This window comes from Giraffa tippelskirchi, chromosome 1 (genome assembly GCF_054371585.1).
Source record: "Giraffa tippelskirchi isolate mGirTip1 chromosome 1, T2T-mGirTip1v1.2.pri, whole genome shotgun sequence".
Taxonomy (NCBI): domain Eukaryota; kingdom Metazoa; phylum Chordata; class Mammalia; order Artiodactyla; family Giraffidae; genus Giraffa; species Giraffa tippelskirchi.
This window is the reverse complement of record NC_137275.1, coordinates 205697034-205716170: the sequence shown is the minus strand read 5'-3', so window position 1 is coordinate 205716170 and position 19137 is coordinate 205697034. Positions and strand designations below refer to the sequence as shown.

The 19137-nt window shown below is 43.5% G+C and overlaps 1 protein-coding gene across 6 annotated transcripts in view; it reads right to left on the bottom strand.

Annotated features, from left to right (window-relative positions):
- Nucleotides 1-18162, bottom strand: part of TMEFF1 (transmembrane protein with EGF like and two follistatin like domains 1) — a 93647-nt gene extending 75485 nt beyond the window's left edge. For all 6 annotated transcript variants that reach the window (XR_014077644.1, XR_014077651.1, XR_014077659.1 and 3 more), the window contains exon 1: nucleotides 17658-18162. Coding sequence is in view for 1 of the 6 variants with exons in the window: in XM_081572885.1 (XP_081429011.1) it covers nucleotides 17658-17850 (193 nt within the window). In the remaining 5 variants the exon portion in view is untranslated. The remainder of the gene's footprint in view (nucleotides 1-17657) is intronic.
- Between the last annotated feature and the right edge of the window lie 975 nt (nucleotides 18163-19137).

The following is a 19137-nucleotide window of genomic DNA, read 5'->3' as shown; positions in this document are numbered from 1 at the left end:
TACGGAAATTTAAACTGTCTCTATGTCTTAATCTCACAACTCTATTACTAGGAAATTATGATAGGAATAGAAGAAAAAATGCACAAAAGTGTGCCTGCAAAACTGATAACATCAGCTTTTTTATATAATAGCAAAGTGGAAAACACCTGTTGGGAATTAATTGCATAAATTATTGATGAAATACTATGCAGCCATGAAAGTATGTGACAGAAATACATATACTAATATGGAAAGACCAAGATCCATTGTGTAGTGCAAAAAGCAGGTTATAAAACTATATAATTAATAGTAGAACTATCTGTAACCTTGTTCTGTATTTTCCAAGTCTCCTGTAAATGTGTTATCATGATTTCATAATTTAAAATAACTAAAATTAAAAAATAAAACCATATAGTTATAACGTAATTTATATTTTGCAACATATACATGTTTATGTAAGTATTTTTAACTTTTGGAAGTACATTCAGTATATTTCCTACATCAGAAATTTTGAAATATCAACAAATAAATCTAAACACAAGAAAACACCCTTCTATTTCTATTTCTTTGTTTTTTTGTTACTCCACATAGCTTGTGGGATTTTAGTTCTGCTATAAGAGATCAAACCTGGGCCCAAAGCAGTGAAAGCATTGAGTCTTAACTACTGGACCACCAGGGAATTCCCGTTTCTAGTTCTATTTCTAACCACTATTCCTTAGTGTCTGCAACAACAAATGGAATGGGAGGTAGCCAGAACCCAGACGGCACCCACAAAGACAAAAATCTACAAAACAACCTGCAAGTTATCACTGAAAAGCCTGAGGTTAACTATTTTGGAAAGACTTCACAAACTCTATTATTAATAGAAAGAGTTCCAGATCTGGCGTTTTAACTATTTGATTAAGTAACTACACGAAATTGGCCAAGCACTAAATCTGAGAAACCCCAGTTCCCTAGAGTAAAAATGAGTATAATCATCCCTCACGGGGTAAAAAAGATTAAAAGACATCTTTACAAAAGACCACTGGAAACTATCAAGGATACTTCTCCCCACTGGGTGAAACCATCAAAACAAAAACTTTGACACAATCCCAACCTTACACTCCATTTTATAAAACAGTGAATAATCTTTTTAAAGAAACTAAGTTTAATTAAATGGTAATTAGGAAGCACTTGCTTCCCTCATAGCTCAGTTGGTAAAGAAGCCGCCTGCAGTGCAGGAGACCCCAGTTCAATTCCCGGGTCAGGAAGATCCGCTGGAGAAGGGATATGCTACCCACTCCAATATTCTTGGGCTTCTCTTGTGGCTCAGCTGGTAAAAGAATCCACCTGCTATGCGGGAGACCTGGGTTCGATCCCTGGGTTGGGAAGATGCCCTGGAGAAGAGAAAGGCCACCCACTCCAGTATTCAGGCCTGAGAATTCCATGGAGTGTATAGTCCATGGGGTCGCAAAGAGTCAGACAGACTGAGCAACTTTCACTCACTGAGGAAGCACTTATGGCTTGAACTTAAAGGAAACAATAGTAAATAAAATCGCACAACCTAAGAAACATCTCAAACCACTTTATAGAGAAAAAACATCTATGAAAAAAAATAATAAACAAAGGGTGAACTGACATGTGAACAATAGAGAATCTAAATATATAACAAGGCTATGAACAACAGAACTGAAATAGAAATATCAGCAGTTTAGATTCAATTGTAAAATAATACTATACAAAAGCTGACAAAAAAATAAGCTGAACTTAAAATTCCAAAAGATCTGATCTGTGAACAGTAGTGGCTCCAGGTTAAACAGAATATGCCAAAGCAAACATTAACATCAAGAAAAAAGTTCGGGGAATTCCCTGGTGGTCGAGGGGCTGAGACTGCACTCCCAATACAGGGGACCTGAGTTCGATCCCTGGTCAGGGAACTAGACCCCACATGCCACAACTAAGACCCTATGCAGCCAAATAAAAATAAATATTTTATAAAAAAAAAGGAAAAAGTTCAAGCTTTTTTGGTATAAATGAAATAATTTCAGCACAAACACTATAAGATACATTAAGAGGAGAATGGCAATCATCACAGATGTCCCTGTACAATTTTTCATATTCCTCAAATTTCTTACATCAAACAAATACTACTTTTATAATAAAGAAAAAAGGTGTGGGGGTTTTTCCTTTTCCTTTTTTTAACCATGGAAGACTCAGAGAATATTTGCACAAAAAATGGGAGGAATGGAGCCATGGTTGAAAATGTAATACCTGCCAAAGTTTCTGAAGGCAGAAGAATACATTAAGAACTTGAGAACCTGAAATGACTTTTCAAAAAATGATGAAACTACTGAGCCATGAAAAATACATGACACTTGTAAAAAAGGAATAGATTAAAACAGTAACAAAAGATTAACAGTAAACCATCTAATAAAGTAAAAGCAAAGAGTGAGAGAGTTTTAAGATTTAAACATAGAATTTCACAGTGTACAATAGTAGTATGCCAACTGCTAAATGTTTCAGTATTCCCATGAGAGAAACTAACAATGGAACTAATAGTAGGAATAACGAAAACAGTTCTGTTAAAACAATGTTTCTAACAATGCAAAAAAAGGGGAGGGTGAGCAGGAGAAGGTAAATGGGTTGACGTTATCTCCCAATCCTGCTTTTATAAAATTGAAAATTTACATGCTACTAAAGAAAGTCTAGAGATCTCATCAAGAAAATCACAGGTGCCAAGGGAATATTTCATGCAAAGCTGGGCACAATAAAGGACAGAAATGGTATGGACCTAACAGAAGCAGAAGATATTAAGAAGAGGTGGCAAGAATACACAGAAGAACTGCACAAAAAAGATCTTCACAACCCAGATAATCATGATGGTGTGATCACCAACCTAGAGCCAGACATCCTGGAATGCAAAGTCAAGTGGGCCTTAGGAAGCATCACTACGAACAAAGCTAGTGGAGGTGATGGAATTCCAGTTGAGCTATTTCAAATCCTGAAAGATGATGCTGTGAAAGGGCTGCACTCGATATGCCAGCAAACTTGGAAAACTCAGCAGTGGCCACAGGACTGGAAAAGGTCAGTTTTCATTCCAATCCCTAAGAAAGGCAATGCCAAAGAATGCTCAAACTACCACACAATTGCACTCATCTAACACGCTAGTAAGTAATGCTCAAAATTCTCCACACCAAGCTTCAACAGTACATGAACCGTGAACTTCCAGATGTTCAAGCTGGTTTTAGAAAAGGCAGAGGAACCAGAGATTAAATTGCCAACATCCGCTGGATCATCGAGTAAGCAAGAGAGTTCCAGAAAACTATCTACTTCTGCTTTATTGACTATGCCAAAGCCTTTGACTGTGTGGATCACAATAAACTCTGGAAAATTCTTAAAGAGATGGGAACACCAGACCACCTGACCTGCCTCTTGAGAAATCTGTATGCACGTCAGGAAGCAACAGTTAGAACTGGACATGGAACAACAGACTGGTTTCAAATGGGGAAAGGAATACGTCAAGGCTGTATATTGTCACCCTGCTTATTTAACCTCTATGCAGAGTATATCATGAGAAACGCTGGGCTGGATGAAACACAAGCTGGAATCAAGATTGCCAAGATAAATACCAATAACCTCGGATATGCAGATGACACTACCCTTATGGCAGAAAGCGAGGAGGAACTAAAGAGCCTCTTGATGAAAATGAAAGAGGAGAGTGGAAAAGTTGGCTTAAATCTCAATGTTCAGAAAACTAAGATCATGGCATCTGGTCCCATCACTTTATGGCAAATAGATGGGGGAAACAGTAGAAACTAAGAGACTTTATTTTTTTTGGGGGGGGGGGGGCTCCAAAATCACTGCAGATGGTGACTGCAGCCATGAATTAAAAGACGCTTACTCCTTGGAAGAAAAGCTATGACCAACCTAGATAGCATATTAAAAAGCAGAGACTGTATTTTGTCAACAAAGGTACGTCTAGTCAAGGCTATGGTTTTTCCAGTGGTCATGTATGGATGTGAGAGTTGGACTATAGAGAAAGCTTGAGTGCCGAAGAATCGATGCTTTTGAACTGTGGTGTTGGAGAAGACTCTTGAGAGTCCCTTGAACTGCAAGGAGATCCAACCAGTCATCCTAAAGGAGATCAGTCCCGGGTGTTTATTGGAAGGACTGATGCTAAGCTGAAACTTCAATACTCTGGTCACCTGATGTGAAGAGCTGACTCATTGGAAAAGACCCTGATGCTGGGAAAGATTGAGGGCAGGAGGAAAAGGGGACGACAGAGGATAAGATGGTTGGATGGCATCACTGACTCGATGGACATGGGTCTGGGTAGACTCAGGGAGTTGGTGATGGACAGGGAGGCCTGGCGTGCTGCGGTTCATGGGGTCACAAAGAGTCGGATACGACTGAGGGACTGAACTGAACTGAACTGATGCTGGGAAAGATTGAGGGCAGGAGGAGAAGGGGACAACAGAGGATGAGACGGTTGGATGGCATCACCGACTCAATGGACCTGAGTTTTGGTAAACTCCGGGAGGTGGTGATGGATAGGGAGGCCTGGCGTGCTGCGGTTCATGGGGTTGCAAAGAGTCAGACACGACTGAGCGGCTGAACTGAACTGACACAAAAATAAACTTTTATTATAATTGGAGGCTTCAATGTTTCATTCACAATAGATGACAACACAAAGTGTTAAAAGAATAAAACTGATGTAAGGCATAAATTAAACCATTTCCTTTGGTAGGGGCCACCCTGGTAGAGTCAGGTTCAGAAAAGACAGATTTAGATAGATATAGATAAAATATCAGGCTTTCCTTGTGGCTCAGACAGTAAAGAATCCTTTTGCAATGAGGGAGACCTTGGTTAGAACCCTGGATTGAGAAGATCCCCTGGAGGAGGGCATGACAACCCACTGCAGTATTCTTGTCTGGAGAACCCCCTTGGACAGAGGAGCCAGGTGGGCTACGGTCCACGGGGTTGCAGAACCAGACATAACTGAGCGACTAAGCACAGCACACATAGCACAGATAAAATATAGATACAGATGTAAGTAGATAGAAATATATAGATATAGACAGATTTATATATAGAAAGAGACTATGATACAGCAAATGTGGTGAAACTTTAATTGGAAAATCTGGGTATACTACTACAATTTATTTCTAAGTTTGAAATTCAGAAAATGTTTTTAAACTTTAAGTAAAATTAATAGCTACATAATAGGGGACTAAGAAGTTAAGGAAATAACACTTTCTTTTCTGAGGTATAAGTATCTTTCACAAAACGTGTTCTCATACTAGACTGCAGAGACACACCTAATTTCTAGTTTGTTTGGTTGGTTTTTTTGGCCTCACTGTGCAGCTTGCAAGACCTTGCTCTCAGACCTTGCTCTCAGGGACTGACACCATGCTCTCAGCACTGAAAGCAGGGACTCCTAACCAGAGGACCACCAGGGAATTCCCCACCCAGTTCTTATATGAAAACCCAGAATTATGTAACACATTCTTAGGCCATAATGCAAAACCACAAAACAATCAGTAACATCTGAATTCCTAAGTTATACAACAAAGATGAGAGGAAATTTATCATAAATGCCTGTGGTCTTAAGGAAATAGAAAAAAAGTTCTGTTTCTTCCTCAAGAATTTAGAAAGAGAAAAAAAGGGAAAGCTAAAAAAGAGGAAATACTAAAACTAAGATATAAAATTGATAAAGGAAAACTAACTATGATAAAAATATCATTAGAGAACATTTCAAGGCAATTGGTATACAGTCATCAGAGATAGCAGGGTAGCTTTCAAATAGGAAGAAGTAAGAGGCAGATTCAAGGAAAGATTTGAGAAGCGAAAGGACAGAATAAAGCAGAAGTTACAAGGAGTATGAGCAGGAGAGGTGCTCAGATGGGAAGGGCCGGAAACTGCAGAAAAAAGGATTTACATTCAACTTGGTTGTTGTGAGCAACAGCAATGAAGGAAGGATTACACACCAATTTGACCCTCCTACAAACAGGTTCTCCACCCCATATCAAGAGCATCACAATTCATCCTGCCTCCTATAGGAGGTGATCCAGAAGCTAAGGGAGAAAAAGGTCAGTGAAAGGATGGCTGGGTAGGGCCTAACAAGCTGAAGAGTTGATGCCCCACTAGACAACTCTGGAGAATTTTTGCCACGTGGAAAGAGCCTAATGTTATCAATACCTCCAAGTTCAAAAGGTGAAAGTGAAAGTCATTCAGTTGTGTCGGGACTCTTTGTAACCCCATGGACTATACAGTCCATGGAATTCTCCAGGCCAGAACACTGGAGTGGGTAGCCTTTCCCCTCTCCAGGGGATCTCCCCAACCCAGGGATCGAACCGAGGTCTCCTTCATTGCACACAGATTCTTTACCAGTTGAGCCACAAGGGAAGCCCAAAAATCCTGCAGTGGGTAGCCTATCCCTTCTCCAGCGGAGTTTCCCGACCCAGGAATCATACCAGGATCTCCTGCATTCCAGGTTGATTCTTTACGAACTGAGCCACTAGGGAAGCCCTGATAAGTTTAGAAAAGGCAGACCAAAATCCAGATTTTTAAGTGACACCTCAAGATTTTCAATGCTTAACAACCAATTCAATTTCTAAAAATAAAGTGCAGCCAAACAAATCCTCTGAGTTCTCCCCATTTCCAATGTCATCTTTCACCATGTCCCCAGTCTCTTCTCTCCCTTTCAATTCCCGACTTTGTTTTCTAAAACCACAATGTCACTCAAATCCTTTAAAAGCTTTCCTTTCTCTTCAGAGCAAGTGTCAAACCTTCAATTCAGCCTTCAAGGCCTTCCTCTAATACAGTGGCAATTGTGTCAGACTCATCTCCTGCCTTCAACCCCACAGCCCAGTATCCCCAAATAGTCCCCCTGCTTCCCCATCTTTGTAGCTGGATCCCAGGGCTATTCCAATGGCCTAGAGAACACTCTTTGCAACTCTCCTCAGTTTCTACGTTCATTCAGTCATTAACTCCACAAATAAATACAGGATGGGCACCTAATTTTGTGTCAGACATAGTTCTAGGCACAGATGGTACAGCAGTGAACAAAAAAAAGACAAAAATCCCTTCCCTCATGGATCCACACAGAGTCGTCAGAGAATAACACGTGTAATAGGTCACAGGCTTCCCTCCTGGCTCAGACAGTAAAGAATCTGCCTGCAATGCAGGAGACCTGGGTTCTATCCCTAGGTTGGGAAGATTCCCTAGAGAAGGGAATGGCTACCCATTCCAGTATCCTTGCCTGGAGAATTCCATGAAGAGAGGAGCCTAGTGGGCTACAATCCACGGGGTCGCACAAAGAGTGGGACACAACTGAGCGACTAACACAGCTTTTCATATTAGGTCACAGAGAAAAAGGTGCTTTGGAGACAGAAAAAAAAAAAAAACCACAAAGGATTCGGGTATGAGAAGGGAAGAAGGGGTGGGAGGTAGAAAAGGTTGCAATTTTAAGGCATCATTTTGAAAGTGAAGTTGAAGATGAGAAGGAGCTAGGGGATAAATAACTGGGACAAGAAGGTTCCAAGCAAAACGAACGTCAACACCAAAGGCCTCAGGCAAAAGTGTGGCTGGTGTCTCGGGCTGACATTCTACTCTGCCCATAAAGCCCAGTTCGAGTGCCACTTATTCAGGGAAATAGCAATTATTTTTTGATTCCCAGATAGAGGAATTATTCATTCCCTTAACATTGTATCAGTATCTTCCTTAGGGCACACCTCGTATAGTGGAAACCTTCACTGATCAATTAATCATAAAAGTCAGGTAGAGCAAGGAATCATTTTTTAAATGACATACACATATTACAACCATTTTAAACTTCAAACGTATAAATAGACATTCATTTCCCCATATATTATAGCATCAAGACCTTTTCTTTGAGTATGGGTCTGCCAAATGCAGCTCTCCACTTCCTTGGATAAACCACAATCATAATCCATTATCTACAATGTCCATTGTCCTCCCTTTCACAGTAGAACAAGACTTAAAAAATATCTGCAAACTTTTCTAGGAGTAGAATCCTCCCAGATTTTTAAGGTTTCCCCAATCTGTTTTGGTTGAACTGACCACGACTTAATTCACTGAAAGGCAATTCTTTCAGCTTCATGCCTTTATCAAGTCTTTCCAAAGCAATTCATAAAAACAGCTGCTGTTTGCATTCACATTTCATCTATCTGAGTAATATCTATTAATATTTATTTATCTGTTTTGCTCACTGCTGTATCATCTGTGCCTATTAATTGAGTAATATTTATTATATTATTGGTATAAATAAACTTGAGAACAAACACAACTGATTCTTGGTAAGCAGAGAAATCAAACGATACCCAGGCAAACCAGAGCAAACCTACCACTGGAGCATCTGTATGCTGTAGGATGTGGATACTATGGTTCACTAAGGGAATGTTTAATACGGAAGGTTAAAATCAAGTCCGGCAAAGGATCTGAAGAGACATTCCTCCAAACAAAATCTATAAATGGCCATTGAGCACACAAAAATGTGCTCGACGTCATTAGGGAAACACAAATCCAAACCTCACTGATCCATAACTTCAACTAGGACTCCAACTAGAATCACTATAATCAAAAAGATAGTAACAAGTGTTGCAGAGGATGTGGAGAAATTGGAACCCTTGTACATTGTTGACGAAAATCTAAAATGGTTGCAGCTACTTTGGGAAATAGTTTGCCAGTTTCTCAAAACGTTAAACAAGAATTGAAAACAAAGGTCCACAAAAAAATACCTGTACATGTATGTTCATAGCAGCATTATTCATAACAGCCAAAATGTGGAAACAGCCCACTGTCCATTAGCTGATGGAAAAGCAAAAAGGTGCCACATATATCCATACTACGGAGTATTACTCAGCCATAAAAAGGAATAAAGTTCTGATACATGCTACAACATGGATGACCCCTGAAAAAATCATGCTAAGTGAAAGAAGTCAATCTCAAAAGGCCACATACTGTATGATTCCCTTTATATGCAATGTTCAAAGTAGGCAGATCCATAACGTCAGAAAGAAGATTAGTAGTTGCTAAGGGCTGGGGGTGGGGGAGCAGTGAAGACAAATATGGAATCACTGTTAATAAGTACAGGATTTGGGGGGAGTGAAATGTTCTGGAATTAGATAGTGGTGATGGCTGTATGACTTTGTAACTATACTAAAAATCACTTTAACTGTACACCTTTAAAAAACTCCATTGCTGTCAGTGTTCAATAAATGCTTATTATTGAAGGAGTGAGGGAAAGGGGGAGAAAGCCCAGATGTACTAAACATAAATTTCCTGCATATATTTGTAAGAGGTTAACCAACCACTCCTGTTGGAATATAAGGCCTTTGAAGGCAGGCATGACCTCTAATATATTTCTCTTAATATCTAGTGTATTAGATCATACTAAGCAGGTACTCAATCAAGGTTCACTAAATAAGTGAATAAACACTCACACATTACATACCAGGGATTTAGAAGTGTCCTGATCAAAATATTATACCAATTACAAAAAATTCACTTTTTATTCCCCAAAATCCTGAATTGCCACTAACAAGGCACTTAGTTCCTATTTGTTTATTTTTGCTTTTATTTCCATTACTCTGGGAGATGGAGCCAAAAAAACACTGCTGCAGTTTATGTCAAAGAGTGTTCTGTCTATGTTTTCCTCTATAAGTATCAAAGTATCTGCTCTTATATTTAGGTCTTTAATCCATTTCTATTTCTGTATATGGTTATTAGAGAATTTTCTAATTTCAGTCTTTTATTTTTTTTGCAGTGCTGTGCAGCTTGCAGGATCTTAGTTCCCTGACTAGGGATCAAACCCAGAACCTGGCAGTTAAAGTGCCAAGTCCTAACCCCTGGACAAACCAGGAAATTCCCTCTAATTTCATTCTTTTACATGTAGCTGTCCAGTTTTCCCAGCACCACTTACTGAAGATGACTGTCTTGTCTCCACTGTATATTCTTGCCTCCTTTGTCATAGATTATTTGACAATAAGTGTGTGGGTTTATTTCTGAGCTTTCTGTTCCATGGATCTGTGTCTGTTTTTGTGCCAGTACCATACAGTTTTGATTACTGTAGCTTTGTAGTACAGTCTGAAGTCAGGGAGCTGGTTTTCTCCACCTCCGTTGCTTCTCAACATTGTTTTGGCTATTGGGGTTTTTTTTTTATGTTTCCATACAGATTTTTTCAAACATCTCTTTATTTAAGTATTTATTTATTTATTTACTTTTGGCTGTGCTGGGTTGTTCCTTGTAACACCCAGGCTCTTCACTGCTGTGCTCAGGTTTTCTCTAGTTGGGGCAAGCACAAGCTACTCACTGCCATGGCTTCTCCTGTTGTGAAGCACAGGGTTTAAGGTGCAAGGGGCTCAGTTGCCCCGAGGCATACGGGATTTTAGTTCCCAAACCAGGGATCAAACATGTGTCCTATGCACTGGCAGGCAGATTCCCAACCACTGGACCACGAGGGAAGTCCTTCCATATGGATTTTTTAAATTTTTGTTCCATTTCTGTGAAAAACACCATTGGTAATTTGCCAGCAGATTGCCTTGGGTAGTATGGGCATTTTAACAATATTGATTCTTCCAATCCGAGAACACCGTCTATCTTTCCCTCTGTTTGTGCCATCTTCAATTTCTTTCATTAGCATCTTAGAGTTTTTGGAATACAAGTCTTTTGTCTTCTTAGGTAGATTTATTCCTAGGCATTTTTATTCTTTTTGATGTGATGGTAAATGGGATTGTTTCCTTAATTTCTCAATGAGAAACTTCTCTTAATATGAAGTTTATATCATCCATTTATATCATTCTTAACCACACCACAATCCAGAGGATCCACTTCTAATTTCTGTGACATTTTAAGAACCTACTTCAAATTCTTCACCTTATATCTCTCACCAATGTAGCTTGTTGTCTCTTCAAACGTTTTTCTTTCTCTTTAACCCCATTCCCTAAAATAGCAATGTCTCACATGTTTAGCCCATTTGCTCTTCTCTAACACCCTAGAGCCAAAAAAGACTGTTATCATTATCGTCACATTACAAATGAAAAAAAAAAAAAACCAGCAGCATGGCTAAGTTCACCTGGTCTCCTGGGCTCAAGGTTAATTTTTCTTCACATAAATTATGTACTTCCAAACATTTTTCTCTTTGGATGAACATGAAACCTCTCTGGTAAGGTAGATTTTTTTAAATAATAGGAACAGGGCTTCCCTGGTGGCTCAGTGGTAAAGAATCTGCCTGCTAACACAGGAAACACAGGTTCAACCCCTGATCTGGGAAGATCCCACACACTGTGGAGCAAGTAAGCCCGTGCGCCACAGCTACTGAATCTGTGCTAGAGCCAGGGAGCTGCAACTACTGAACCCACATGCTGCAACTACTGAAGCCTGCACACCTGAGAGCCCGTGCTCTGCAACAAGAGAAGTCACCACAGTAAGAAGCCCATGCACCACAACTAGAGAGTAGCCACAGCTCACCGCAACTAGAGAAAAGCCTGCGCAGCAACCCAGTGCGGCCAAAAACAAAAATTAAATTATTAAAAAACAGCAAGCACAAACAACAAGATAACAATCAATAAGTACAAAGTCTAGAACGAATAGAAAACTTAGACAAGAGAACAACTTTGTTTTAAAAAAAAAAGGGGGCTTGTTTTGAACAAGAAGAGATAAACAAAGGGCTCATTGCTTAGTAAAGATGTTGTAACATCAAGAGGCGACAGGGATATGCAGACCCTTTCAGTTTCTTCTTGGCTTTAGTAATCTTCACCAAAGAACATGACCTTCAAAAACTGGGAAGGCAGACCCTGATAAAATGGAGCTAACATCTAAGGGAAGCGGCATGGAAAGCGGACAATAATGGAATAGAGAGCTAGTTCAAAGGAATCTGCTTCTGATCCAAACAAATCACATTCCATAATGCTGAAAAAAAAAGATCTGACTACTGATTATCTAAGCTATCTTGACAAGATGCCAGAAGACCAGAAAGAAAAGAACGCATTCTCAATTTTCAAAAAAGAAGAAACAAACCCAGAAAAAACATCCATAGGTAAAGCTGCCACATATCCACTGAAAAACTCTAGAAAGGGTTAAGTTTTTTAACACAATGAAAAGAAAAAGCCACCACGGGCTCTCAATTAAGGCAGACTATAGGACATCTGTTTTTTGATATGACTACTAAAAATGGAAAAGGGATGATACAGATATATATACACTGATTCTAACAAGACAATCTGACAGAATCTTTTAATGATAGACTGGTGAACAAACTGGGAAAATGTTGAACTGCAGAAGCTCAAAAATCTGTTATATACAACTGCTGCTGCTGCTGCTAAGTCGCCTCAGTCATGTCCAACTCTGTGCGACCCCACAGACAGCAGCTCACCAGGCTCCGCCATCCCTGGGATTCTCCAGGCAAGAATACTGGAGTGGGCTGCCATTTCCTTCTCCAGTGCATGAAAGGGAAAAGTGAAAGTGAAGTTGCTCAGTTGTGTCCGACTCTTAGCGACCCCATGGACTGTAGCCTACCAGGCTCCTCTGTCCATGGGATTTTCCAGGCAAGAGTACTGGAGTGGGGTGCCATTGCCTTCTCCATATATATATATATATACACAACTAGGAAGATACATAGTTGGTTGAACATCTGGCTGATTAATGTATCAACATCAACCAATTTGGAAAGATGTCTACAGTAAAATATCACAGAGTTCCATACTTTTCCATGATCTAAACAACTTCTATTAATTTAATGAAGCCGCAGACCTTTTCCTCACATTTACAAGGGCCACAGGGCTGTGAGTGAGCCAACTCACATAGCCTGACAGAATCCGTTTTCAGAAAGGTCAGAATAGGTTGAAACAATGGTCCAAAACCAAAAGTGAAAATTAACAGGTAGCCAGGCCAATATTTAGATTTTAAAACTCAAACATGCAAAGGTGTAAACCAGTTTATGTGGGAAATGCCTGGGTAGTAAAAGCTACTAAAAAAAAAAATCAATGCACAATCTCAAGCTGCATTAATAGATGCATACATCATGAGAAATGCTGGACTGGATGAAGCACATGCTGGAATCAAGATCGCCGGGAGAAATATCAATAACCTCAGATATGCAGATGACTCTTATGCAGATGACACCAACCTTATGGCAGAAAGCAAAGAACTAAAGAGCCTCTTGATGAAAGTGAAAGAGGAGAGTGAAAAAGTTGGCCTAAAACTCAACATTCAGAAAACTAAGGTCATGGCGTATGGTCCCATCACTTCATGGCAAATAGATGGGGAAACAGTGGAAAGAGTTCAGTTCAGTTCAGTTGTGTCCAACTCTTTGCAACCCCATGGACTGCAGCACAAGAGGCCTCCCTGTCCACCACCAACTCCCAGAATTTACTCAAACTCCTGTCCATTGAGTCAGTGATGCCATACAACCATCTCACCCTCTGTCGTCCCCTTCTCCTCCAGCCTCTTTCCCAGCATCAGGGGTCTTTTCAAATGAGTCAGTTCCTCGCATCAGGTGGCCAAAGTATTGGAGTTTCAGCTTCAGCATCAGTCCTTCCAATATAATATTCAGGACCGATTTGCCTTAAGATGGACTGGTTGGATCTCCTTGCAGTCCAAGGAACTCTTGAGAGTCTTCTCCAACACCACAGTTCAAAAGCATCAATCCTTCAGCACTCAGCTTTCTTTATAGTCCAACTCTCACATCCATACATGACTACTGGAAACACCATAGCTTTGACTAGATGGATCTTTGTTGGCAAAGTAACATCTCTGCTTTTTAGCATGCTGTCTAGGTTGGTCATAACTTTCCTTCCAAGGAGTAAGCGTCTTTTAATTTCATGGCTGCAGTCACCTCTGCAGTGATTTTGGAGTCCTCCAAAAAATAAAGTCTCTCAGTTTCCACTGTTTCCCCATCTATTTGCCATGAAGTGATGGGACCAGATGCCAAGATCTTAGTTTTCTGAATGTTGAGCCTCAAGCCAACTTTTTCACTCTCCTCTTTCACTTTCATCAAGAGGCTCTTTAGTTCTTTGCTTTCTGCCATAAGGGTGGTGTCATCTGCATATCTGAGGTTATTGGTATTTCTCTTGGCAATCTTGATTCCAGCTTGTGCTTCATCCAGTCCAGCATTTCTCATGATGTACTCTGTATATAAGTTAAATAAGCAGGGTGACAATATACAGCCTTGACGTATTCCTTTCCCCATTTGGACCCAGTCTGTTGTTCCATGTCCAGTTCTAACTGTTGCTTCTTGACCTGCACACAGATTTCTGAGGAGGCAGGTCAGGTGGTCTGGTATTCCCATCTCTTTAAGAATTTCCCACAGTTTATTGTGATCCACACAGTCAAAGGTTTTGGCACAGTCAATAAAGCAGAAGTAGATGTTTTTCTGGAACTCTCTTGCTTTTTCGATGATCCAACGGATGTTGGCAATTTGATCTGATTCCTCTGTCTTTTCTAAAACCAGCTTGAACATCTGGAAGTTCACGGTTCACGTACTGTTGAAGCGGCTTGGAGAATTTTGAGCATTACTTTGCTAGCATGTGAGATGAGTGCAACTGTGCAGTAGTTTGAGTGGAAACAGTGACAGACTTTATTCTGGGGGGCTCCAAAATCACTGCAGAGGTGACTGCAGCCATGAAATTAAAAGATGCTTGCTTCTTGGAAGAAAAGTTATGACCAACCTAGACAGCATATTAAAAAGCAGAGACATTACTTTGCCAACAAAGGTCCATCTAGTCAAAGCTATGGTGTTTCCAGTAGTCATGTATGGATGTGAGAGTTGGACTATAAAGAAAGCTGAGTGCTGAAGGATTGATGCTTTTGAACTGTGGTGTTGGAGAAGACTCTCAAGAGTTCCTTGGACTGCAAGGAGATCCAACCAGTCCATCCTAAAGCAAATCAGTCCTGAATATTATATTGGAAGGACTGATGCTGAAACTCCAATACTTTGGCCACCTAATGCAAAGAACTGACTCATTTGAAAAGACCCTGGTGCTGGGAAAGATTGAAGGCTGGAGAAGGGGACAGAGGATGAGATGGCTGGATGGCATCACCAACTCAATGGACATGAGTTTGAGTAAACTCTCGGAGTTAGTGATGGATAGGGAGGCCTGGTGTGCTGCAGTCCATGGGGTTGCAAAGAGTTGGACACGACTGAGCGACTGAACTGAACTGAACTGAACGTCCAAAGTGGACCTCCCTGGTGGTTCAGTGGTAAAGAATCGGCCTGCCAATGAAGGAGACACAGGTTTGATCCCTCGGTCAGGAAGATCCCATAGAGAAGGAAATGGCAGCCCACTTCAGTCTTCTTGCCTGCGAAATCCCATAAACTGAGGAGCCTGGCAGGCTACAGTCCATGTGGTCCCAAAAGAGTCAGACAAGACTTAGCAACTAAATGGCAACAACAACAAATGTCCAAACTGCAGTACTACAGCTCTCTAATTAATCAACTCTAAAAAATTTATTTTCCATATGAATTACTCCCAGATCTTCATCCTAGGAACAATTATGACAAGAATCTACAAATACTGTTTAGTTAAAACTCTTAGTTTTAGACCCAGAGTTATTCACATATATCTTAGCATTAGAAATATTTTATTTAATAAGCCTTATTGGTATACATATCAAAATATCAATATACCCCTGAAATAAGGCTCAGATATTATTAAATCCAAATCCCTTTAATAAAAGAGTAAATTAAGAAAATTAAGTAACTTGCTCCAAATCATATAGTTGCCTAGCAAGAGCCACAATCCCCAAATCGTTCCTTTTTTCCACACCATGGGGGTTTTCAGCCCTCTATGTCTTTTTTTAAAACTTGTACTATCCACCAGAGTTAGCAAGCATACCCAAAAAACATCCATCAATACACACTTTATTTTGCTCAGGACAAATTAGCTCAGCAAGAACAAATAACTACAGCACATTATCCCATAAAATATTTTGACATGGTGTGATCACTTACAAGTTTGATGGCCAATATTTGTTACAAAAGGGCACACTAACATACTAATGACTTTTACTCTTAACCATTAAAGTGTGATTATGTATTAAAGCATTATCCCATATTCCACTCAACATTAGAAAAATAAAGTAAAAGTTATTACATGGATGGAAAAGCTTTTAATGGACATGCTACTGTTTACTGTGCTCATAACCCCTCCCCCATCATAAAATATGCCATTATGAAAACTACTAAAACATTTTAGACCTTCAAACCTAAACAGCAGGACAGAGGTTTTCTTGATTTAGGGTAGCATAAACATCTGTGCTGAGGCCCACTTGCTCCCTCACTCCCCCAGAAACAATGCCCCTTCAAGAGCCCTTTGGGTACAAAGGTTGTCTGGCAGGCCAACCAAAGGATTCCCTGTGACCTGATGTCCCTTCTCTCTTCAGCCCCACCCCCGACCTCCATGCCTCTTCTCCCACCCTTGATTTAAAGAACACAAGTGGAAAAGGAGAACTGATAGAAGGGCAAGTTAGCCACGCTGTGTCTTATGATCACCAGCATCTGCCAGGCCAGCTTCAGGAGGACCTACGCACCCCTAAATGAGACCTGGAAGCCTTTCCTTGCCCCAGGGCTCCTCTGGGACCCGTCGCAAAAGGAAGAGGGAACTTTACTGCCAGGATCCCCTCCTCCTCAGTCTCGTCCATTACAGCCCCAGCAAGCTCTTTGTTTGCAACAGCTGTGGGGGGGCAGACGGCCTTGGAGAAAGGGGAGAGGTCACTCCCTTGCTCCCGTGGCTGCCAATCTCCAAGCCCTCCCGCAAAACAGCCCAACGCACGCACAGGACCATTCCCTCGGAACCGGTTCCCTCTTCACACACCACCTTAACCCGGGGCACACCTTTCTACACAGAGGCACTCCCGGAGACCTAATTACCTCTTTCTGCTACCCACATCCTATACAGGATGATGATTCTCTACCTAACCTCCCTCTGAATCCACACACACGGGGTTTACTCCAGGATCCCCTTCCTTCCTCTTCAATGTATACCCCGGCACATCCCTGAGCCCCTGGCTTCACCCAGCACAACGCACACAACAGAGGGTCACTTCCATGGCCCCAGGACTTTCTCTGCTCATATCCACAGACCCGGGGTCACTCCGAGCCCGGAGCGCCCACCTCTCAACCCAAAAGACACACACACACACACACAGTCACGCTCCATGGCCGATCTGCGACCTCTGGGCCAGCCGCTCCCCTTCCCACGACCCCTCAGAGACCTCAGTGCCCCCCAAGAAGGAACCTCCCCAGCGCACGGTCACTCCCCTGGCCCCTCATCGTCACACAAGCACACAGAACAGCCCTGCCTGGGGCCGCCCCCTCCCTCCCCTGAGCCTTCACAACACAAACATGCGCTCCCGCGTGCACACTCACGACCACACCGGGAGCCCCGGCCGGCTGCCTCCCACTTGCCGGCCCGGCCTCATCCCTTCCTCACACGCCCGGCCGCCCGCGCCCAGCCACTTGGCACACAGGGACGCACGCACGGCCACTCCCCGGCCCCACGCGGGTCTCCAAGCCCGCATCGCGCGCTCGCGCCCCGCCCGGCGCCCTCGCTCACCCTCGGCCCGGCTCCCGGGACCCCCACGCCCCGGCCTGGCCGGGCCGCGTCGCGGGGACCTGGCGGGAGGAGGCGCGGGGGCGGAAGGAAGGAGGGGCCGCAGAGGCGCGCTCCGGCTGGTCCTACCTGAGCAGTTGATGCTTTTGCCTTTGCCGCCGGGACAGTCCCCGCCGCCGCCGCCGCCACCCGGGGGCTGGTTGGACGCGCGGCTCCCGGGCAGAGAGAAGGCGAAGAGCAGAAGCACCGACGTGTAGCAGCAGAAGGCAAGCGGGGGCGAGGCCGGCAGCCGGAGCGGCGCCTCAGCGGCCACGGCGCCCATGGCTGGCGCCCCTGGACGGCGGGAAGCGCAGGGAGCCGCAGGCCCGGGGCATCCAGCCGCGCGCCGGGAGCCCCGCCGCTGCCTCGGCGCCTCCTAGAAGCCGCGCCGCTGCGCCGGGAAGCGGCCCCTCAGCATCCCCGCCCCACCCGCAGCGCCCGCCAGGCCCGGGCCAGCCGCGCTCGGGACGGAGTCGGAGGGTCGGGACGAGTGCGCACGAGCGTGCGAGCCCGCGCGGGGAGACCGATGCCGGGGAACGAGCGGGCGCGCGCGCGCGGCGGGCGGGGGTCGCGGGGCAGGGTCAGGCCCAGCCCCTCGCTCGACTCCTCGCCTTCCCTTTGTGTCCGCGGCCGTCGCCGCCGCGTCACAAAGACCCCGGCCCGCCCGGTGCGGGGCGCGTGACAGAGCCGCCGGCGGGAGGGGTGGCTGCGACCCCGCCCCGCGCACACCCCCAGCGCCCGCGCCCGCAGCTCCGCCCCCGCCCGCGGCCGGCACCGCCTCCGGGGGAGCTATTGTTCCTGCGGCGGGGCGGGAGCACCGGCGGGGGTGAGGGGGCGCGGCCGCCCATCGGTCCAGCCACCGGGGGCCGGCGGGCGCCCAGCAGGCTCCGAAGGCGTTACCCTGACGGACGTTTTTGCCGCCCTTTTGTGAGCGTCTTTGAAGCGTTTCCTTGGCCCAGCAGTTTGGCCGGGAAAAGGGCAGGTGGGCTATTATATAGCTATTTCCTAGGTGAGGAAACTGAGCCGCGGAGAAGTGAAGGTGACTTGTCCAAGGTCACCTACGAGGAAAACGGGCAGGACCCCAGAATGAGAACTCAGGTTCTGACTCCAGCTTTGTCGTTCTTAGAGATGGGGGTAAATGGCTGAATTGCCGGGATCCTCCCCGTTACCCTATTCCCACAAGCACCAACTGAATTTAAAATAGTTTTTAAAATTCTGTATTGCCCTCTCCCACTAAGAATAGCTAATATTTAGATAGGATTTGCTACATACGAGACCTGGACAAATTCCCTCCAGTTCTTTCTTACGGCCCTACAAAGGAGTTTTCACTCTCATCCCTCTTCTACAGAGGAGGAAGTTGAGAGGCAGAGAGGAAAAGTGATCCGACTCCCAATCCGGTGCTCTTCGTACCACATTGCGCGAAATGAGTGAGACCCAGCCACAGCAATAAGATGATGGACTGAACTCTTTGAAATTTCTCTGTTTTTATGCTGCCTCTCACCTCAGAAGGAATTTATAAATCTCGTTGAAAAACTGATGAATTTGACTCATAAAATTTTTTAATGTGTGG